The sequence below is a fragment of the Anser brachyrhynchus genome (assembly GCF_964034855.1).
Source record: "Anser brachyrhynchus genome assembly, chromosome: 2".
Classification (NCBI taxonomy): Eukaryota; Metazoa; Chordata; class Aves; order Anseriformes; family Anatidae; genus Anser; species Anser brachyrhynchus.
Window position 1 is genome coordinate 137,136,665 of NC_137695.1, and position 23,921 is coordinate 137,160,585.

Genomic DNA, 23,921 nt, shown 5'->3' on the forward strand with positions numbered 1-23,921 from the left:
CCCGCGCCCCGCCCCGCGCTGCCCGCGGCCGGCGGCCATCTTGCAGGCGCAGCCGCCTTGGCGGAGGCAGGCAGCGGGTCGCGGGGCCCGGCCGCGGGGCAGCGCCGCCGCCATGAGCGCCGAGGCGGCCGACCGGGAGGCGGCCACGTCCAGCCGGCCCTGCACGCCGCCGCAGACCTCCTGGTTCGAGTTCCTGCTGGAGGAGCAGCTGCTGGAGCAGCACCTGCGGAAGCCCTCGCCCGGTGCGTGGCTGGAGGGGGGCGGCACAGGGACGGGGGCGGCACAGGGACCGGGGCTTGGCGTCTGTTTCACCCTCCTTTTCCTACCTGGTGGTTTCACTGTCCTGTCCTCGCCGTGATTTCGTTTTGCGTTTGTAAGTTACGGAGATGTGACAAGGAGGTTGTTGTTGTTGTTGTTGTTTTTAATGGGGAGTGCTGTTGGGAAAAATGAGTGCGGTTTGCAGCCGGGTTTCCCCAGTTAAGGCTTGCTAGCATAAAGAGCTACAGCCCTCCTACGGCTTCCGTGCTGGAGTTGCTTTGCTTCGGACTGGGATGAATAAAAAGCTGTATAGACTGGTCTATTATAAAAAATATTATATATATATATATATATAGTAGCTGATCTTTTGAAGATCAGAGAGAGAAATCATTTTTTTTTTCAGAGCCTGAATTCTCCAAACAGCTGGAGGAGACAGGAAACCCACCAGTGACAGCACTGCTTTTACAAAAAAGTAGATTTAAGCACGATCAGGCTATATCTTCTGGGCTGAGATCTTATGTTGCTATTTTCCAAAAAAAAATTGTTGATGAATGATTTGTCTTCAGTTCTTCAGAACAGCCCAGAGGTACTGGAGAGACTGTCAGATTGTAAGGGAGAAATGTTGCAGCTTTCATATCTCTTAAGAATCATACATTTTTTTTCTTCTAAATGTACATAGAAGTAACAGAAGATGCTCATAAATACATTTAAAGTACAGAAAAGAAGTGTAAGCAGGCGTGTATTTTTACAACAGCTAAGTGATTTAAATGGACAGCAGTTATTTTCTGCAGATACAAGTACTAAAACTTTATTACTAAAAATTGGGAAAATAAATGGAAGTGTAAGAATGCAGTTATTGTGGTCAAATAAACTTCAAGGCTAAATAAAGAGAAGTTAATCTGATTTGATTCAGCATAAACAAAACACCCCTTGGGATTAGAACCTGTCAGGTGACAATGTTGTCGGTATAAATGATAAGGAGATAAGGTATTCCTGATCATGGCTGCAACAAGAAATGAATTTCTGGGCTTACGTGGAATTTGAAGAGAAGTTGTGTTTTCTGCAGATCCACCGCCTGTACAGCTGATCGTCCAGTTCTTGGAACAAGCTTCCAAACCATCAGTGAATGAACAGAACCAAGTCCAGCCACCACCTGATAACAAAAGAAACCGCATTTTAAAACTTCTTGCTCTTAAAGTTGCTGCTCACCTGAAGTGGGATTTGGATGTATTAGAGAAAAGGTATGGTCTGTACATCCTCATACTGAATTTACTAAACTTAAAATCATAGAATCATTTACCTTCAGTACTACCAAGTCCAACCATCAACCTGATCTACTTGTGGCTTAATTTCTTCATTTTAACAAATTGAAACTTCTCTTGCTTGCTATTAGGGCAGTAACTTTCTTAGATTAAGAGGAGTCTTGGGTCTGCCAGCTGAAATCAAATTCTGTTTCATCTGCAGGTTAGACGTAAGCAGATCGATGCTGTTAATAATTTAAAGATAAAGTGCTTACGTGCAAGCATGCTGTTCTAAGATGTCCAAATGTCTACTGTGTAAAGACAAGTTTTAGGTTATTCTTTCTAGAGTGACAAAAACAGCTGAAGTTTCCCCATTCTGAAATGCATTAAGTTGGAACTCTTGCTCCAGCTTTATAGTTGTAAAGCGCTCCATAGATCTGTGAGCTAGATCACTGAACTGGCTGTGGTTGAAATGGGCAATAGACAAACTCCTCCTCCTCCTGCCAATAATTTCAGCTACTGAATGGTCTTGCAAGGCCTGGAACTATTTGCTTTGGCATTGCTAAGCATTATGGAATTACACTTAGTGGGGCAAGACTTATTCTTCACTTCTTCAGTGTATGTTAAAGTTGCAAGCACCTTGAAAGAAGAAAGTTCTTTGCTAGATAAAAGTTAAGTTGACTTGGTTTGTTTAATTTTTTGGGATGTGTTTTTAAATCGTGTTTTACTGTCTTATTTCTTTGGAGTTAATCTGAAAATTACATGTTCTTTGTCATGTGTTAGAGAAATTCACTAATCTCAGAAGTATTTTGAAAGCTCTTCCTTCAAAGTAGTGGTGGGTTTTGTCTCTCTAGCTTTTATTTGTACTTCTTAATATATGAAGATCGTAATGTTTTGTTTTGTTTTGTTTTTAATAGTGTGCTATCGTGAGTGGTAAAAGGACTTGGAATGAGATGTCCTTGATTTTTACTTATGAAGTTCTTCGCCTTTTTTCCCATAATATCTGTTGTTATATTTATCTGCCTTAGTGGAGTGTTGTGAGGCTGGATTACTGCATCCTTAAGTACCTTTGCAAGGTGCTGCGCAACTGCAGAGAATAAGCTTAAACCTTTGTTGTGGTTAGTTATGAAAATATTGTACAGAAAGAACTATCTGGTATACAGTAGGGGGTTTTATACATATTTTAGCTTTGAAAGCAGATGTGTATGAGTATGTACGAGAGGGCATTTTTAAGGCTGCCTCCGTTCTTGCAGGAGGAACTTCTACTGACATTTATTTGTGGCATGCTTTCTGCCAGTTAGTAGTACCTCTTGTTTTCAAAATACGGGTATAATCCTGATCGAAAAATCAGCCTTCCCGTTTGACAATATTAGGCTGATTCTGGGATTCAGTACAGAACTGTTTTGTTTTTCTGAGAAATAATCTGAAGTCATTTCAATTTCTAATTCATCATCTCTCTATATGTTAGGAAGAGTTCTCGCTCTGTGAGCTCACAAAGCCTCAGATTGTTCTCAGTTAAGAACTATGCTCTTTGTTTTTTAACTGACAATACCCAAAGGTTTAGTCAGGGTAGTTTAAAAAAGAATCACAGCTTTTTCTAAGACTTCTGCTGTTGCCAACTCAAACAAGATTCCTGGACCTGCCATTAGTAAAAACCAGTGTGTGTTAGTTTAAAAATCATAGCATGGTCACAGACGTGGAGTCTAATGGAACACAAGACCTACAACTTATTAACCAAGGATTCTGGCTTCAGTTGCTACAAGTGTAGTTTCAACTGGTTATTTTCAATGCTGGTTGCAAAAAATGCAACCTTGTGAAAAGGTTCAAGGTACTTTGGCAGTAGCAGATCACTGCTAATTTCAACCAATGTCTAAATTAGCAATATTGTTTCAGTTGTGTTAAATTACACCTCAAAAGCTTGGAGTGATGCAATCCAGCCTGCATGCCTTCCCATTTTATCAGGGAAGGCTCTGTCCCGCCTCATGTATGTATGGTGTTATGTACTACAGCTTACAGTGGAACTACAGTGTTCTATTCCAGTTCTTACTCTTAACACAGTTTGGTAGCAGATGATGTCTCAAAAAGGGAGCTAAGACATGATAGCACAGATAAATGTCTCCTTTACGTGAGTGAAGTTCCACTTGAAATGGAAATATGGAAATGAAAATTGCTTATCTTCTGGATGTATGATCTGGGACTAATTTGAAAAGAGTTTCTCGCTATTTGGGACCTGTTGCTGTAAATGAATTATTTTGGGGATGTGTCTGAGCAGACTAATGCAGTGTGCATAGAAGTAGATAGCTCTGTCAGGACAACCTTCTACAAGCTTGACTTAGTTACTAATACAGGTTGCTGCTTTACATACTGATCTAGAACGTCATCTGATACAGAGCATTTCATTATGCTAAGTAGACATGCTAACCATGCTGCCGTGCTTTGTTAACTAATAATATAGTACCGAGTAGTAGTGTGTATTATTTAAACATTCCAGAAGTAGAATTGCTGTATGAAGTACCTAATTCTCTTCTTTTTGACAGCTTATCTGTTCCCGTGTTGAACATGCTCCTGAATGAGCTTCTGTGTATCAGCAAGGTTCCCCCAGGGACTAAGCACGTGGATGTAGACCTGTCCAGCATACCCCCAACCACTGCAATGGCCATACTGCTCTACAACAGATGGTAAACTACTTTTAAGGCAATAATCTTAAAATCATGATAGAAGTAAACACTGTTTTCTTCTTTCTATGTACCTGTATGTAGAATGAGAAAGAATTGTAAAGTGATACTAGTGTTGTGGTCTGTAAATGGCTTGTAGTGAGGAGCTAAGTCTGAAAAGCGATTTTAAAGCTGGGTTTGTTTCCTGACAAAATGGTAAAGGGAGTAGTTTGAAGTGTCATCTCATAAAGGTAAAAATAAAAATGTTATTGCCGTTTAGCTTTTTGTGGGCTTAAGAACACTTCTGAAATAGTAGATGTGCTCTTAAGTAGAGGATGTAGTGTAATGGTTTAAAGTATCTGAAATAATAATCTGATATTTTTAAGAGGCATGTCATCTTATTACACTTCTGAAGCTAATGCCGTTCTTTGCCTAATTTTCTCCCCCCCGTAGGGCAATAAGGACCATTGTTAAGAGTAGTTTTCCTGTGAAGCAAGTGAAACCTGGTCCACCTCAACTGAATGTGTAAGTTACCAGCATGATTCATTTGAACTTTGTGTATTTTGTAATAAGAAATAGAATCTGTAATTGAATTAAATCATCTTAATACACAATTGCTTAAGGTTAGCTGTAACATGGAAAACTTAACTTTATTTCAAGTATATTCTTATTTTCCTGTCATGCATGCTCAATGTATCTGTATGTCTGTGGTTCTGCTTTTTTATTGTGTTATGATCTGTGACTTTGTAGTGGCATGAAAAATAGTAGAAGAAAGGGAGATGGCAATTTGTGCAAAAAGCTTATTCTCTAGTTTAAACAGAACATATTTTTTGCACCCTGTTTTAGCTTACACGGGCTTGATTAATGCTGTTTTGTTATAACTATTTACAACATTATAGATAACCTGAGAAATAATGAAATATTTTTGATGACTAGACAATTCTTTGTAATCTAAAGTCAGCATTGAATTTTCATTCCACAAATTGCGTGGCTTTAGTTACAACCTGTCCTTAGATTTGACTTTTGTATTATGCATTTCTCAGATAAAGTTGAGAGTATCTCAAGAGAGTGGTAATTTTCAAGTGTTTTATGTTAATTTTGTACTCTAGTATTAGATGCATAATATTCTGGCTTGTATGAGAGAGTCTGATAAGTGTTGATTAGAAACCCTACTAGTATTTCTACTAGAAATCTTGTACTGTCCTATCTGTATCTGGGTCTGATCCTGAACCAGAAGATTCTATATGGGGAAATAGTTTAAAAATACTTCTAATTTTTACATAATCATGCAAACCCTGCTCCTGCCCCTCACGTATGCTTGTGAAGGTTTTAGCAGTGAAGCTTAAAGAGACTTGAGGCTGTTGAAGCTGTTTGCTTCATGATGATTTTGCTGATATTAACGATCTGATTTAAAAAGAAAACAACAAACAAATACACAAGGAAATGAAAACTGAAACTTTCATTTTATTAAATCATATTCTTATCTTAAACTCTTCATTGTATCTTTTAATTATATAATGTTGTATTTCAGAGAGATAGCTAAGAATGTTTGGTGGTCCAGCATAATGATGTTAAAAACATACGTAAGCAAAACTTTTTTGGAATTAATTGTTGTGGTGTAGAGCATGAAGTAAAACAATAGGATGGCTTGCTTTATAATTAAGGTGTTGACCACATCTCTGTTTTTTCAGGATGAACCAGATGCAGCAAGAAAAGGAACTAACTGAAAATATTTTGAAAGTGGTGAGATTTTTTCCACCTCTAATTTTTGCTTGAATCTACATGTAAATATGAATGGACAGGAGATAAACAATTGCATCACAATTTTGTTGGATTTGGTACATTTATATTATATTAGCCACTTCTAGGATTTTCAGAAGTTTTGCTGGGTTTTGGACAGTGTTGTAGCGGATTTAGTATGGAATTTGTTTTGTGAGATTGAAGTGTTCTATAAAATCAGTGTGTGGTTAGTAAGACCATACTGTGCTTGAGGTGTAAAATCATATGGCAGCAAAATATAATGCTTGGTGTTTTTTTAAGAGGATTTAGTAGGTACATTTTCGGTATGTTGCTTTCAACAGAATGCTAGGTGTGCTTAAAGTGTTTTCCTTTGAGACAAGCAAGAAAGAAGAAAAATAAACCCTCTATTTCAGAAGTAGCCTAGCTCCTTTCCCTACTCTTGTACTTAGAATAAGTTAAAGGCTTTGCATTTATACTTTTTTATTTTTTTTCAAATAAGTGAATGTAAATGATGTCTAACTGTTTCACCAATTCATCATAAATTCTGGAAAAATCTTGCTATTCAAAGAGAAGCTGCTTTTAGTTCAGCTGTGAAGTAATAGCTGAGAATTTACAGTTCAGCTGTTGGATAACTTAATGCTCCAGACGTGGATAAACAGCCATAGGTGAAACTGGGAGAAAAATGTTTTGTTTCTGTTGGAAGTAAGGGTCTGATCCTGTTGCTCTAAGTACCTGAAATTTCGTTATTGTACAAGAAATACAGGAGCAGACAAGTGTATTAAGGAAATGTTCTTTGCTACCACTTTACTATGCTGTTAAATTTCTAGGATTAATTTAAGCCCAAAGCTAAGCTTTAAAACCATGATTTTTCTTTTTTTTTTTTTAATGCATTTGAACTGTTACAGTTGAAGGAGCAGGCTGCTGATTCCATCCTGGTGCTAGAAGGAGCACTTAAACTGAATAAAGATCTCTATGTCCACACGATAAGAACTCTGGATTTACTAGCCATGGAGCCTGGTATGGTGAATGGAGAAACAGAGAGTTCCACAGCTGGACTGAAAATCAGTGCGGAGGAGATACAGTGCCAGGTACTTTATGTTCTAGACTAAAGCTTTCAATTTATTTCTGTTTCTTTAGACAAAACGTAGCATGATATTTTGAAATAAACTGCACTATTTTTCTACTGATATTTCTTGCGTTCTTTCTTCAATGCAATAAAATATTATTGAGTTCATTTTTATGCTATTAAAACTTCTTTCAACGTTGTAAATATTATCGCTCACAAACCCTCACTTTTTCCTAGTCTGGAGTAAACTGTTGTATGACAAGGACTGCTTATTGCACTCTTCTTACTATTCTGTGGAAATTATTCTGTAATTTTCTGAATGCCTCTGCAGAATTACTTACACTGAGATCACAGTTACAAAGGAAACAATTGAAGTATGTGGGGAAAGATACACAGTGTGTGTCAGTACACTAGATAAAACTGGGAATAGTTTAAATATATTTAAAAACTGAGCTGAAATACTTAATGTTGACTTGAAATGTTATATAAATTTCCAACATAATATGTCTTATATCAATGCTGTTTACAGGTTTGCTATGACTTGGGTGCAATCTACTTTCAACAAGGAGCTACGAATGCAGCTCTCCATGAAAACGCTAAAGAGAAGTTTTTCAAAACAAGGGAGTTGATTGCAAGGGTAATGAGTGTTTTATTATAGTTTATGTTCAGCTCTCCTAAAGAAAAAGGAAGTAAATCACTGCTTCCTTCTTCAGCAGTGTAAAGCTTATGGTATACATAATTTTTTTAAAGAAACTTTATGGCATTTTGGCAACAACTTCTGTTGCTTTGTTTTACGTTGGGTCTTGTTCAAAACTATATTGATCCGGTGTGATGTATTATTGTTTTATTCTGTTGTGTATTGAATATTTGGTTATACAACTAGCATTGATGCAAGAGTACCATCTCCAGTGTTAATATTAACTTGGCTAAGCAGTACAATCCATGCCCACTGTGCTATTCTGATAGCGCTGCTGTGTTTCTGAGGAAGGTAATCATACAGCATTTCCTATTCATGTTTATCCGATGTTCTGTTGGAAATGAGATCTCTCTGTTCTGACTTTCTACGTAAGATAACGTTTTCACTTACAGTTAAGATATGCTTACTTTTTCATTTTGCTTCACATTTATATTTCTGAAACTGCAAACCCCAAATTTTCATTTAAAAAGACAAAGCATGGTGCAAGCTGCAAAAAGGACAAAAACATAAGTGTGTACACACACATTCTTCTACTGTTTTGTTATTAGGAGAAACTGTGAGTCTCCATTTGTGCTTCAGAATTAAGCTCATGTTTCAGAAGACTTGATCACTCAGACTGAATCGACTCTTACTTTTCAGATTGGTTCATCGTCGCTTCATTGTACCATAGATGAAGGACGGTTGGCTGGGTACTGTCAAGCTTGCGGAGTTCTTACCTCATCTGATGACGATGCATCTCAACAGGCAACTCCTTACAATCAAATCGATAGCTGTTTGAAAACTGGCAACTATCAGGTATTGCGCTTAATTAAAGCCTACTTCTAGTGGAGTTCTTCTCTTTTTGTTGTTATGTGCTGATAATTCCATCTAATCTGTTACCTTTAACTATTGAATTATCCATTGATGATTCATTCCAATGTGTTTGTGTTGTAGGACTTGGTGAAGATATTCCTTGAAGATAATCTAGCCCTCAGTTTACCTGTTCAGTTGAGGCAATCGGTGCAAAGAGAACTGTTCCAAAATGCTCTACAAGGGTGAGATGCTAAATAATGGTCTGTTCAATGTGGTTGAGAAGACGAGTTATGGTTTTCAAGTATACAAAATCTTTTAAAAACAAATTATATATATACACACACATTTTTAAATTTTTGACTAAGTAAATGCCTCTACAGAGGTCTTCTAAAACTTGAAGTCAAAGCCAATCAGGCTGCTGTACTAAGCAGTGATATTTTAGGAGATGTGTACTTTGTTTGGGATCTTTGGGAGCGTAGTTACCTGTGATTAGGAGCTTTGTGCGCTGCTGAACCAGCCCAGTTTGTGTATCCTGAGATGCGTAAATATGCCTGAAGTTGTCTTGGCTGTCAGCAATGTGTGCGGAACGCTTACCAAGAGGAGATGTACCTGTGTGTTGGTCACACTGCTCTAGCTGGAGTCCCAGTGGTGCTCAGGCTGAAGCGAAAATGAAGCTTGTGTGTGGAACAAAGCTGTAAGCCAGGAGGGAATTTTCTTTCAAAAAAAACTGAGATCTTGGGTGAACTTAGGTAGATCCTGAGTAAATTTTTTTTAGAGTGCAGTCATGGACAGAGGTATGTGCTCCAGACTTGTCTTGGGGTCTGACCCGTGGAGCTTTGACTGGATACCAGCTGCATTTGTCAGACAAGTTCTGTGATCTTGGGTTTTGTGTTCATGCAGGAACGATGCTCTGGATGAAGTTTGTTTCAAAATTTGTGTGTGCAACACCGTCCGTGATATATTGCAGGGTGAAATAATTGATGTTCAGTTTTGTCTGCTGTTCCTGAAACCCAACAAAGAGAAAATAGACTTCCTCCTGGAGGTGAGAAATTACTACCTGAAACTAGAAGGGGAGTCGGTATTTAAGGAGGTATCTCTTTCCCCAGTTAACTGTATAACAGTTGCAAGTAAGACTTATGTTTCTGAGACAGAAAAATACTTCATAAGGTAACTTCTCAGACTTCATTCAACTTCTTTGCAGGCAGCACAAATACACTATATATAATCAGCCTTGCATCTATGTTGCTAGTTCATCTGTTGGGGAGGAACCCCTGTTGACTTACTGCTTCGGCTGGGTTTTGAAATCGCTGGGTTTCCTGACCTCATCAAAATATATAGTGATATTACTGAACATCTCTTTTTGAGGAACAAAGAAACATTCTGCAAGACAGAGAGAGAGATACTAGAAAAAAGTATTTGTGAAAGAGGACCGCACTTGCCAGCTTTGTTGTAAGAATTAGCAAGTCATGAAACTATCCTGATGTTCTGTATATGTGAGACTTAAACTATTGCTCGCAGTGAAGCTTTTTGGAAGTCGTTGCTCAGACTGAACTTACTCCTTTTGTTGCTGTGCTGTTAGTTTCATCTTCTGCTTAATTTGAGTCTTGTCTTTTGCGTGTCAGTTGCAGCTGTTCTCTTCAAGTATGTGGCTAGAAGTGACTGATAATACTCTGAAATACAGAGCCAGCAAAAGCTGTTCCATCAGCTGGTCATATTGAGCATATTTCTCAAAAAGAAAAAAAAATCATGTAAGCTGGCAATTAAAGATAACTAAATAGTTAAGTTTAAACTAACGCATTTTCTCAAGTTAATCCTAGTGGATCTTACGGTTTTGCACTCCGAAATTTTAGTTCATTTTTGAAGTCGTGCAAAAGGTCTTTATGTTCTTAATTATCTTTTGACTGACTCATACCGTGGCATTCAGTGTCAGCACACCTAAATATCAGGAACTGAATTGGAAAAAAAAGTAGATTGTGTCAAGGAAGATCAGTTGTCTGAAAAAGCTTCTTGTGTACAGAGAGAAAGCAACTTTGATCCATCTGATAGCGCAGTATTTACCTGATAACCGTCTTGCCTCCCTTGAGACAGAGGGTTACTAATTGGTAATTGTGAATCAGCAAACTGATTTCTAAGATTTCTAAGCTCTGGCTCAGTTGTTACTGCTTACTTTTCCCCAGGTTTGTTCAAGATCAATAAACTTGGAAAATGCTTCTGAATCTTTGAAGAGAAAAATGGCATCATTTCTCAAGTATGTACTGGTTTTGATACCCTGAATTTGCATCTTGTAAGCAATGTAATGCAGCATAATAAATGCTTTTGAGAACCTCTAACTGGAAAAGCAAACAACTTCCCCCTGATTATTAACTTTTTCTTTTTTTTTAATTTAGAAACTTGTGTTTGGGTTTGGAAGATCTTCAGCTTGTCTTCATGATTTCATCTCATGATCTGTTCATAAAACTTCTGAAAGATGATGAACGGAAACTGCTCATTGATGAAATGCGGAAGAGATCTCCTAGGATCAACCTGTGCACAAAACCTGTGACTTCTTTTTATGATATTCCAGGTAATATTCGGTGTTTCATTAATTTATATCTGTGCAGTTACACAGTAACCTCAGGCATGAAAATAGGTTTAGATCGGTTTTCTAGTTTAGAGTAAATGGTTTTTAGAGCAAATACTTCCCACTTTTAGTCAGTGAATGTCCTGCTTATTCAAGAGCTTTGTTCTTTTGCTTGTACTTCACTTGCACCTCAAATGAATATATGTTAAAATAAGTGTGTGCTAGTAGACCAAGCGAGAGAGAGGTGTGGCACTTGGTTTGAACTGAATCTGACTAGCAGCCCTTCCCAGGAAGGGTGTATTCCTGCCTCTGCACTTACAGCAGCACTAATGTTTGTGTGACTGGTGGGCAGTACCAGGAATAAAGAGGCCTTTAAAAGCATTGGTGTATCTTCTGTTCTTCATATGTTGTTTAAAATGTCATTTACTAAATAATTGTAAGGCTCTACGTTAAGAAGGAATGCCCTGGAGACATCTTTTTGTTGTTGTTGTTGTTCCTAGCTTCAGCAAGTGTCAATATTGGCCAGCTTGAACATCAACTCATATTGTCAGTAGATCCTTGGAGGATTCGCCAGATCTTAATTGAATTGCATGGTATGACTTCAGAACGCCAATTCTGGACAGTCTCAAATAAGGTAATTTATTTCATGTTGTCATATGACAGACTAAGTCTAGGACTGGTCAGGTATCATATCACAGTGAACAGTAAACATTTTGCTGTAGATGCTCAATATTTTTTTTCAATTTTCTCTCTGCACAGTCTTGGTGTAATAGTAATGATATATATCTAAACTCATATTTTGAATGAAAAAGGTGTAACCTTCACGTTAAACTGACTGTATCACAAATTTGCCTTGTGAAAAAGTAAACTTCTGTCATTTTTGCTTTCAGTGCTCTGACCAGTTATCAATGTTATTTTAGTTTAAATTCCTGTCAGGGAATGTAGCTGTTTAACTGTAGCTGAGAACAAGAGAGGGAGTACTTTTTTTCTTAGGTAAGAATTTCTTGTCTTTATGTTTTTTTTCCAAATTATTACATATTCACATACGAACAAATGAACCCATGAACATATGTGCATATGAACAAAGTGGGTAGGCAACAATTTTTAATGTATTTCTGTATGTCTGAGCTATACATTACTGTTGATTAGAAGTAAACATTTCTGCAACTGATACTTAGAAATTAAGCATTTTTGACATCTGAGTTTTATTTTCAATGCTTAAGCAAAGATGTGAATTCTAAAACTCTGTGCAAATGTCTTGCATGTTTTTCTCTCAGTGGGAAGTACCAAATGTTTACGGCAATGTTATTTTAGGAATCAAAGATAACCTGACTAGGGACTTGGTCTACATCCTTATGGCAAAGGGATTACACTGCAGTGCAATCAAGGTGAGCAAGCCGTCTGAAGTTACTGGTGAGTTAGTTTGAACAACAATGAAAATACGGAAAGCCCTTTATGAGAAAAAGGACTGAAGAAATGGGAGGTGATAGAGATCTAGTAACAAGCTCTGTGTGTAATATAATAATTAAATGTCCCTGTCTCACGAAGTTCCACAGCAAGGGTAGTGGCATTCCGGTGAGTTGGGCTGGGAGATAATTTAGTTCATACAAAATCTTGTTTAGGATATACTAAATCATGTTGCACCTAAACCCAACATTGATTTGACGCGATGATGTTCTTTTGGCTGTTTTACTTAAAGAATTTACTGGAATGCTCTTTTATTTGCCTTGTAATTGACGATACTATAGTTTGTTAAAACTACAGGGTAAAACCGAACTGTCTACGTAATATGCCTGTAGTTAAATTTTTTGGTATGTTTTCGCTTAAATGTCTTGTTTTGTTTGAAAAATTTGGAACTGTGGGAAGTATTAAACTAAATAGGAGTCCAAAGAACTCAAAAATGTATATGATTATTGTGAGTTTCTTAGGGAATGCTAACAATAATGGATGCAAAGGCTGCTTCAGCCAGGATTTTAGCTCTTAGACTTCTTTTTCCTCACGAATCCATTCAGAACCATTAACACACGTGTATCCTCTTCATTGCAGGATTTCGTCCATGCAAAGCAACTTTTTGCTGCTTGCTTGGAACTTGTGACAGAGTTTTCTCCAAAACTCCGTCAAGTCATGCTGAACGAAATGCTGCTCTTAGACATTTACACTCACGAAGCCGGACCTGGCATTAATGGAGAACGTCCTCCTTCTGATCTTATAAGCAGAGTCCGAGGATATTTGGAAATGAGAGTACCTGGTGAGTACGTTGCTGTTTTTCCTGAGACACCATAAAGCACAAAGAGAAGGAGAAAGCAGTAACTTTGTATTTCGATAAACCATTTCAGTATATATTTATATACTACATAATATGTAGTATATTTTCCGATATAGTATGGTGGAAAAACAGTAGTGAAGTGTGATGTTGTTATTTGGTGAGTCTTTAGAAGTTCATTTAGCTTTTAGAAGTTGGAAATGAGAACAGTGACATCATGATGCTTACATACTGCTAAACATTGACAATTTCTGCTTAGTGCCACTTAAAGGGTTTGAACAGGATAAACATGTCTGCACTTTATCTGAAAAGTTTAATTAGTTATTGAAGTAGTCCACGTGGTTTCAGACTGAGGGAGTTGTGTAGTATTGTCGCTGTTGGAGGAAGTAGGTGTTGCTTCTAATTTTCAGAGGTGAAGTCTCTTATAGGGCTAAGCATCATTTTTTCTGTGATGGGACATACAAAACAAAAATGGTTAATCAAAGGGAATTGATTTTGCTTGATTTCGTATAATGCTGTTTTCCTCAAAAATAAAAAAGACCCTATTCCCTTCCAGATATTCCTCTTCGACAAGTTATAGCTGAAGAATGTGTTGCCTTCTTGTTAAACTGGCGTGAAAATGAGTATTTGACCATGCAAGTTCCGTTACCTCTGGTTCAAACTAATCCTTACGTGAAGGTAACAGCTGCTCAGTCTCAGAGCCTTGTCAGACTGTAACTGACTTTTTCTTGTTGAGGTCTCTCGTACTTGTGAAAGCAGGTACGTTTCTGCCACAAGTGTCACAGTTTTATTGCTACAATGAGTAAAGTCTGGTAAAGAAGACAGAGCAAGGCTAAACAACAAATGTGTTTGACAGCTGGCAAAAGACTTGCGGGCTGTGCTGCAGAACAGATGAACCGAACTGCATTGTAGCCCTTGTCATCTGCCAGCTGAGGTTGGGTCCCTGAGCATCAGGCACGTGTGGTAACAAGCCCCGAGCTGGCTGCTGAAACCCTATAGTAGCCCTTGTGGGAAGGACTCGCCTCTCAGCTGGGATTCAGCCCAGGTTTATGTGGGAGATACGAGAAGTATAAAGATATCAGGCTTCGTGTCTGGTCGTCTTTCTGTTCCAAAGACACCAAACGCACTGTATTGGTTCCATTTTTGAACATGATACCAGTGTTTAATTTCTGTGGACATTCAAGCACTGCTGTTCTTGAAACCTGACTTTCAGAATGGTTTTATAGTAGTGTTTTTACGTCAGTCAGGCAATAAAGCTGAAGCTCAATGCTGATTGTATTGCAGGACACATTTTTGGCCTGCTCTGGTTACCTGTGGTGCTTCCTATAAATTCCATTTTGACCCTTAGATTTCTCGGTGTAGCAGAGGGTGCCAGCACAACATTATTTGACTTTTAGTTCAGATTAATTGTTATATGACAGTTATGGGTATTTGAGGGATCTAGTCTTTGTAAAAACTATATTATATACAACCTAAAAATATATCTCTATATATTTGATTAAGCTCCTGAAAACAAGTATTTCATTATGACAAGCAGAATGTAAAGCACCATAAGGGAAGTAGTAAAGGGAAGAACGTTTTAATTCTTGTCTTCCAGATGACGGGTCAGGGTCCTCTGCTGCAAAGTTTAGCTATGTTGCTATGTAGTTTTGGAGCTTAAAATTGTCTGCTTAGCCATCTTAAATACCAATAATTCCTTTGCTCCAGTCAATATTCAGAGAAACTCTGCTTACTGTATTTCTTTTGTGTTGCACAGCTGGGACAGTTGCTGGCTGCTACGTGCAAAGAACTCCCAGGTCCCAAAGAAAGCAGACGGACAGCTAAAGACCTCTGGGAAGTGGTCGTGCAAATCTGCAGTGTATCCAACCAGCACAAACGGGGGAACGATGGCAGAGTGAGTCTGATAAAACACAGGGAGTCTACGCTAGGCATTATGTACAGGTATCTTTTCTTAACTTACTTTTAAGATTGTTTGATTTGTATACTTAACCCCAAATTCCAGTCAAGAGCTGACTGTATTCCTCTGTCACAGTGGTGGCAGCAGCTGGAGAGCTGTGTCAGTTTCCCTGTTAAGTTACCTAATCTCTGCTTGCCTTAGTGGTAACTGATGATGGATTTAGAACTCTGATCTGTCCAAACAGTATATTTAGCCTCTCCTTAAGTCCAAGACTGACTATAAGATGCCTGTTATGATAAACTCTGAAACGTATGGTTATATGGAATAGCTCTCCATATTAAAAACTTGGAAAAGGTTCCCCTGTTAAAAGTATGGGCTGTTCTTTTGCCTTTCTTGACCAAATTGGGTTCATGTGCATCTAAAGGTCAGCTGCTTTTGCTTACATTGACGTGGGATGGGTGGAACAGGGTACATGCTTGCTTTATGTTTTAATTGTATACTCTGGCAAGAAAAAAGGAAGCCCTACAGGTGTACTTTAGGATCCTGAACCTCTTTTGACCACTGTAATTCAGAGTGTGAAGGGCAGTGACCATGTTTTTATTGTGAAAAAGAATCAGCAAAACCTTTTCCAAACAGGCTGTGCTTGTCTGCCTTGCTTATGGTGATAATTTCTGATGTGGCATGACAAGGAAATCTATGTGCATTACGAATGATCATTGTGTACCCTATTCTGTAAGCTTGTAGGTCACTGTTGCAGTCCTAGCTTGGAGAATTGCAGTACAGTTCAATGTCCGACTCGATACAAAATGATTTTCGTGCCTTTTGTAGCTTGATAAACAAGACACATCTACTATTTTAACCTTTTCTTAATTATAAAAGTCAAACGTTTCAGTGACCGTATTAAAAGTGAATGACCTGACTGAACTTTTTCATTTATACACTCAGCATTTGTAAGCTTAGAGCTGAAGGGTTGTTTTGGCAGGTGAAGAATTTCCTTTACTGACTCTTATTTTCAGTGAATTAAGTTTGTATATGCTGTCAGTTGCAGTTGATTACTTACACAGGTCTTTGTGTCTCTGATTTAGGAGTGAATTGCTGTCCTTCATCAAAAAGCTTCGGGTAAGTTAGAGCTGACTTGGCAATGTGCTTACAATCAGAACTTCCTTCTGGTGTAACACCTCTCTGGAATTTAACAAGTCCAGAAAATGTAATAGCTATATAGATGTTTTTATATGGCTGAAGAACTAAATTTATTACACCTGTCATACAGCAGTGTTGATTAGCTTGATGTTGAACAACGTGATCCTGAATTCTGACAGTAGAGATCAGTTAACATGAAGAGTTTATTTTATTCTGGTTCTCATGAAGGTTGGATGTCTTGGGAAAGCATTTCTTTTGGGGGGAGGAAGAAGCTGCTACTTGCATCAAAATCAAGCAGCAGGAGGAAGAGAAAGGGAAATTGTTTAGTGTGCGCGTGTGTGTGTGTAAATGCACAGAAAGGTGTAAAAAACCTAGCTTAAGTTTAGGGTTAGCCAGTGGGAGGGGGAGAAGTGTACAAAGTCTAAGTAAATTTTATATTCAGGCAGTTATTCAGGAAAGTCTGAAATAATTAAAGACTACTTAAAGAAATTTTCTCTCAGCCTTCCTGTGCTGCAGGATTCTTAACAAAGTACTGTCTTATTTCTATAGGACATAATAATGATGTCAGAACTTCTGACATAGCTTTAAAGCTTAGAGAAGAAAGTGGATTTCTGTTAGTTTCATGGGAATGTCCGTCACATTTTTCCTTTTCCTTACAGGAGCCGTTGGTTTTAACTACGATATTGTCCCTGTTTGTCAAGCTTCATAATGTTCGGGTTAGTACATATAAAGATCACATCTGGATTTCTTGAAGCATTTCCCTTTGTAATTTCTTTTCCTATCTCTTTTCTCTTAGGAAGATATTGTGAATGATATTACAGCAGAGTACATTTCCATCTGGCCTTCCTCTATTCCCAAGTAAGATGATACTAACTCAAAATACAGTTTTCAAAATACATTTAGATTAATTGGTTTAGTTCCAGTTACTGTGGATTAGTTACGGTGTGCTAGTGTCATTTCTGCCTTGTAAGGGCATCGCTGACCCCTGTTGTTTGCAGATGAGTTGGTCTGAGTGCGTGGGGGTTTCTGCTCTTGATTTGATGGTACTGATAGAGATGCAGACACAAGAAAAAGGATTTTTTTTCAATTGTGTGCTTCACTGAGCTGTATGGCTGTGAGCCATATAATATTTTACTAAAAAGTAACTTTCTTTTTTTTAGAGGCGTTTGATTAGTTACCAAAATACTAAGTGGCATATGGTGTGTATTGGTTGTCCTGGCCATATTGAACCATCATCCTCCAATTTACAGGAGAAGTTCAGAGAGTTCATAGGCTCTGTGGGGCCAGAACCTCACCGGTTCAGCCTCTGTGTGTGTGTCATACCTGGGGGTATAAATAGAGAGAGCGTGTAATGTTCAGCGTGCTTAGTCTGTCCGTGGTTGGTCTGATGGGATAGTTTCTCTGTTACTGATGCATAATTTGATGTGTATTAGAAAGCCAAGCAGAAGATGGTTTTCTGTCTGTTACCAGAACTTAGTTATAGGGTGAGGGGAAAAAAAACATGTTTTTAAAAATGGAGATTCCACGTGACCTTTAGGAAAGGCTGCCCAAGCAACGTGTCAAGCTATTGGCAGCTTTCCTTTCCAAGCTAGTTCCATAAATTTCTAGAGCTTGCTGTCTGTGGCCATTTATGCAGATCCTGTGATAATTTATAGTGGTTTCAGGTGCGCGATCTTTACTGATGTTATTTTTGCTTGACATTTAATGCAAAAAGCGGTTTGGACTTAAACTAGATGTGAACTCAGATTACTGGTTTTAAAGAAACAATCACTTAAGATTTTTTTTGTACTTTTTTTCTTTCCCTTTAGTCTTCAATCAGTGGATTTTGAAGCTGTGGCTGTAACAGTAAAAGAGCTAGTCAACTACGCACTGACTGTCAACTCAAACAACCACTTCTGGTTAATTATCCAGGCAGATATTTATTTTGGTAAGTGAAAACAACATCTGTTCTTTAAGCATGTGTACAGGGGCATTTTTTCTTTAGAAATTTGCCTACCTTCATAACCTTTCTTGTATTTCCTTATATGAAGAGAAGCTTAAGTGATATGACTTTAAAATCTTTGGGGGCAGTCATGTAAGTGAATTCACCTAGGAGGTCATCTAAGCTGACAGACTGAGCTTTCAGTGGGTCGTGGGGACTTGATTTTAGGGTAAAGGAAACCTTACTGTAAGGGTTGTGATTAATTTCACTTCTTTTAGTGGGTGTAGTCAGTTCTTGAGTGATACAATCATGCAAACCTGTAATGTGAGAGTCTCTTACTAAGTGAATAAAGGTTTTGTGGATAGCGCTTGCATTTAAGTGTGGAGATCAGCTTTACTCTGCTCATCTGCTCAAGTAAAAATGTTCTGTGTTTTGTATAGGGAAGTATCTAGGGTTTGTAAATGAGGAAGCATGAACTCCTGATCTGGTGTTGGTTGTGTTGGGAAGCTCTTTCCTCTCTCTCTGTCCTCACCTGCCACTTCCCTGCTACTTACCCTTGCTTATGAGCTGGGAGCAGCCAGCAGAATCGGGACACAGAGCACTTAAATCCCTGTTACCTGCCTGGGGAAGTCTTGTGCAGCCTTTTGGTACTGTGCTTTGTTAGCATAGTCCCTGGTCTAGTGTCAGCCTCTGAGGCTTACTTTATAGTGTAAGTAAGGAGAGTGGAGAGGGATTGTTGCTGAAGAATGAACTTTGAGAAGCCAGCCAGACAAGCATGGTACTACCTGATGTGTGTGCTAGAGGAGGATGTTGTCATAGTCATCCTCAAAAGTAGGTGGGCATTTCTTGTGCTTAAATTTTCTGTAGGCTCTATTCTAGTGGAATTTAGCGTTGAAGCCAGATTATTCTTTTCTGGCAACAAAGCAGACAGCAGAGGCAAAGCACATACCCCATTTGCTGGTGCTCTGGGCTGTTGCAGGAGGCAAGGTGCATGTTTCTAAACCTCTTTTTGAGCTGGAAGCACGGCTGTGTTGTGCAGCAAGCTGCAGTGCAGAAACTCTAGCCTGTTGATTTAAAAGGAGAGGATTTGTCTAGAAGACTTTTTTTTTTTGCTGAAGGTGGGGTAAGGTTTGGGCTCTCCCCTTAAATATGGGAGAGTGATTTGAGGTTATAAAGTGATATCATTCACCACTTGTATGAAGTGGAGCAGCATCCCAGAAGGAGGGTGCTTACATGGGGAGTTTCCAAAGTTGCTACCTGAAGGAGCAGTGGTTGGAGCACTCTGGGCTTGTGGTCTGTATTTCAGCAGCTATGGAAGCAAGCAGACTGCTCTCACTGCAGAGCCCCAGAAGGCGGTCTTCACGTAGGTTAAGAAAGAACTTAGTGGGATTAAAATGAGTGCTGAACCACGAGATGCACATGGTGGCTTCAGATGGTCCCTTCTAGCTCACACCGACTAAACTTTGCTACCACCCGTGTGCTAAGCTCCGTGAAGCAAACTCCTTTTCCACTCTAAGGCTGATGGACTTAAGATCAAACATCTGGAAGGCAAAAAGTCATTCTCAGAAGTCAGAACTTTGCCAATGTTATTAGTTTTCCTGATTGTGTGGTTTCTTATGAGTTGTACCTCCTCGTGTGTCAGTGCTTTTTAAGCAATGATATGCAACATGCAACACTCCAAAGGGAGTTCAAATGAGATGCTAGTGTCTGAGTAATCCTATAAACAACTGATCTGAGTCTTAGAACTAACTGCAGTGGTTACTTTAAAGTCCTTCTTTGGCTTTTTCCCCACTACAGCAACAAATCAATACTCAGCAGCCCTTCACTATTATCTCCAGGCGGGAGCTATATGCTCAGACTTCTTTAATAAGATGGTACCACCCGATGTGTTCACAGACCAGGTGAGTTGGGGTGTTGAAATGGGATTTAGATGTACAGAAATAACCTTTTGGATTCGGTCAGCATCCTAATCCTCTGAAGATACAGAATTGCTAACTACAAAATCTTAGAAGTTACAGGAATATGTATATGTAATGCATTATAATAATGACAAGCCTATGCCCAGGGGAAGTGGCTATTTTTGTGCCCTATCCCATTGCTTCTCCTTGTATGTTTCTGTTCACATGGGAAGTGAGCGTTTCAGACCGCTGTTTCTTCCCCTGTTAATTCTGACCAGCCACAGCCCCGTCTAAGCCTTGCATCAGGTTGCAGTGGTCCTGAAGCCCTGGCTGGGACCGCTCTGCTGTCAGACATCAGCACTGCTGCTCCTCAGCATGCGCTCGGCTCGGTGCGAGAGCTGCTGCCCGTAAAGCACTATGCTGCCCCAGTGCCAGTCAGGCTGTTCCTGTGGGCAGGAGGATTAAAGGCGAAGCTTTTTAGTAGGCTGCAGCCCTGCTTCTTGGCCAGAAACGCTGTGCTTTGTTCTGTAGCACACATCATACCTGTGTGAACTCTCCTGCGTCACGAAAGCTCAGGTGGTCAGTGGAGTGTGCACAAAGCCCAAGGACAGGGAAAGGGTTTAGAAGAATGTAGATGGTTATTTTGCTGGTCCCTTTTAGTTAAAATATATAGATAAATTTGTTGCTGTGTACCTACACTAACATTTTAAAACTTTTTTTTTAACCATTCTGTAGGTGATAAAAAGAATGATAAAGTGTTGTTCATTACTCAACTGTCACACCCAGGTAAGAGCTGAAACGTGGTATTAAGTAAAATGCATCTATAAGTATTTTGACGTCAGAGGTGGGGAGGGGAGGACTTATTACAAAGTAAAACTGCATCTGACTTCCTTTGCAAATGCAATCTGCATTAAAATCTTCTGTCACTGTTGCTTCTAAGGCACTGAAGGGACCCAAATTAACAGACAACTAAATACGTGCTTGGAAATGTTGCAAAAGTATAAATAGTCTGAGGGGGTTTTGTCCCATTTATATCTTAGGTTATGGATTTTTAATTTTTGCAGAGGTGACCTTGTTCTACAAGATAACCACACGTCATGGCAATTGTTGTTCAGTGGGGTTGTTTGTTCTCCAGGAAGTAACAAAGTTATAATAGCTCCTATAGCAGAGCCTAGCAAATACATTTAGAACCCTGGAAGCCAGGTGCATCCCTTCAAATTTGACTAAGCAACTTTCTTTTTTCTTCCTTTTAGGTATTACTGTTGTTATTTCAGAATATTTCAGAACTTCAGGCCCCTGAAGTTTAGGTGCTTAGGCGATGCTTGGTGTGAGAAGGAGCTCTTGGTTAGGTCTAGAAGCTGGGTGGGGTTATCAGTGCATCGTGTGGCAGATTTCCATTTGTGGGGGAATAAGGCTGTGAAGTCACCTCTGAGCCTTTCCTTACAGGTAGCTATTTTATGCCAGTTCCTCAGAGAAGTAGACTATAAAACTGCATTCAAGGCACTGCAGGAACAAAACAGGTAATTATCACTGTAAAGCTTCTATTACGGACAGTTACATATGTAATGTCCATATGGAAATGTGGGTTACTCATCCAACCTGTTTTCTTTCAGTCATGATGCCATGGATTCCTATTATGAATATATTTGGGATGTCACCATTTTGGAATACTTGACATGTATCCTTGTGTTAGAATACTCCTAGTTTATACTAGGCTGGAGAAAGTGACTTCGTGCACAAGTGTTTTTCCTTAATTTACCTTCAGATCTCCACCACAAAAGAGGTGAGACCGACAAGAGGCAGATAGCGGTAAGTTAGCACAGGGTGCTGTGGGGGACATCTTAGTGTTTCTTTCCATCCCTGAAGCAGTCTTTGAAAATAATTGCCACTTCCAGTTTTAATTTCATTGCATAACTCTTAACAGTCTGGATGCTGATGTGAACTTGTGTTCAGCTGGTTTAGCTTTGCTGGAATGACTGCTGGCTAGTGATGCCTCTCTCCTCTTTTGTTGAAGATAAAAGCTATTGGCCAGACAGAGCTGAATGCCAGTAACCCTGAGGAGGTCCTACAGCTCGCTGCACAGAGAAGAAAGAAGAAGTTTCTTCAAGCGATGGCAAAACTTTACTTCTAGGCTAATGCTGGAAGACCACTATGAAATTTGTGAAAAGGGAGAAAAAAATTCTTCCACAACTTTATTTTAAGAATTCATTTAAATTTTTATACAACATTTACAGTCTGGTATCTCTCATTTAGAAATAGATGAAATCTTATAATAAAACCCCGTATCTTTACAAACTGTACAGAAGGCCTGAAACAACAACTTCAGCTATTTCCACGAGGGAGTGGTTGAAGAAGCTCTGAATTCAAGTTTGGGAACTTAGTGGAGAAGAGCTTCATGACCTGCTCAGCGCTGAGTTGTCCCTGAAGGGGGCACAGGTAGGAGCACCTTGAAAGAGGGAGGGGGCCTGGCAGCCGTATTGCCCAGTACGGTCCCTTCATCGACAGAAATTAAGCACCTCACATGCAGAGGTAGTAAACATTCCAAGGAAAACACAGTAGTTAATGCTGTTCATGAACACTGATAAAACATAGCTCTACAGTTGCTACTTAAAATACTGCTCCTAGGACTTGAGTGGTCGTAGAATACCAGCAATTCACTTCTTTCCTACCCTCCAGTTCTAGTTATTTGTGTTTTTAACTGTTGCACGTTTGTGGGTGGGTCTTGTAAAACAGAACTCCTTCCTTCAAGGACTGTACTTCTTCCAGTTAGGTTACTTCAGCAGCACGCTTCTATTCGTACTGTTCCCTGAGGTCAGTGGTATGCTGGATCTTAAGTTTATGGCAGCCCTAAAAGGTGATTTATCCCCCTCCTACGGAACTAAACCTTGCTACAGGGCTGGCTCTACCTTAGCCCAACAGCAGAGTGGTTCCAGAACAGTGAACTGCTTACTCACTGACCTCTGTAATACTGCACCTGAGCTCATAGCTGACTAACTTACAGGCAAGAGAAGAAAGGTCAAGAAGAGGTAATATGTACAAGCTGGCACCGCGTTCTCCTGTATGGCTATCCCAAGTTAAAGCACAGTGACATGTAAGTAAGCTGAGCGGACCAACTATGCCACTCAGCCCTTTCAAAACATGTTCTTGAAATTCATAAATTAGGAATGTTCAGAGTTGAACTGAGTCCTACGTGAGAAGAGACTAAAGTAGTCCAGCCTCCTGTGATGACACAGGCAGGGATGCTTGGTCTAAAACTTCTTTTTTCAAGGCTGTAGGAAAATGCTGGTCCCCATTTCCATCTGATGCTCTGTTGGACATGTCTTACTGCTGAAGTCTTGAGTATCATTAAAGAGCATTGAAGTGAGTCAACTTTAGTGTGGTCTTGTTTTGAAGCACCTAGTCTTGGTTCTGAAACTGATCACTAAGTTTGTTGTCCATCTTTCATTTCTTCTCTGTACTTTTGGGAGGTGTTATTATTCCTGCTGTTGATACAGGTGATAACTGACCTGGGGCAGTAGACACTACTCCACTATTAACTTCTTCCTGTACAGAAGGAGAAAACAACAGTTAATACCAGGGCAAGTTCTACTTTTTATCTTATTAGTTGGCAGCAGCTTTTCCCCGTAGTGCTGGTACAATTTTAATAATACAGTTAGGTCACAGAACATAAAATGAAAGAGATACTAAACAACACAGTAAATATTACTGTATTTTAAACACTAACTGGTAATTCCCAGGTATCTACGTCTTTGCTTATGGCTTGTGCATGTTATGCTAAAGGATGTGTATTAATT

At 39.1% G+C, this 23,921-nt stretch overlaps 2 protein-coding genes across 6 annotated transcripts in view; one reads left to right on the plus strand and one right to left on the minus strand.

The window, feature by feature from the left end:
• On the plus strand, positions 1–23,496 carry INTS8 (integrator complex subunit 8). Its single transcript, XM_080583094.1, has 27 exons — positions 1–242; positions 1,325–1,499; positions 4,037–4,177; positions 4,607–4,678; positions 5,845–5,896; positions 6,799–6,981; positions 7,489–7,596; positions 8,296–8,451; positions 8,590–8,690; positions 9,349–9,490; positions 10,626–10,696; positions 10,836–11,011; positions 11,509–11,642; positions 12,286–12,396; positions 13,055–13,256; positions 13,828–13,949; positions 15,028–15,212; positions 16,254–16,287; positions 16,968–17,024; positions 17,105–17,166; positions 18,117–18,235; positions 20,027–20,130; positions 20,863–20,913; positions 21,574–21,647; positions 21,741–21,805; positions 21,893–21,936; positions 22,142–23,496. Exons 1-27 carry the CDS (start codon positions 113–115, stop codon positions 22,256–22,258), a joined length of 2,988 nt encoding a protein of 995 aa, XP_080439220.1. The 5' UTR covers positions 1–112; the 3' UTR covers positions 22,259–23,496.
• CCNE2 (cyclin E2) overlaps positions 22,307–23,921 on the minus strand; it is a 13,639-nt gene continuing 12,024 nt past the window's right edge. For all 5 annotated transcript variants that reach the window (XM_080583100.1, XM_080583102.1, XM_080583098.1 and 2 more), the window contains exon 12: positions 22,307–23,670. In XM_080583100.1, coding sequence (XP_080439226.1) covers positions 23,569–23,670 — 102 coding nt within the window. In that variant the 3' untranslated portion in view covers positions 22,307–23,568. The remainder of the gene's footprint in view (positions 23,671–23,921) is intronic.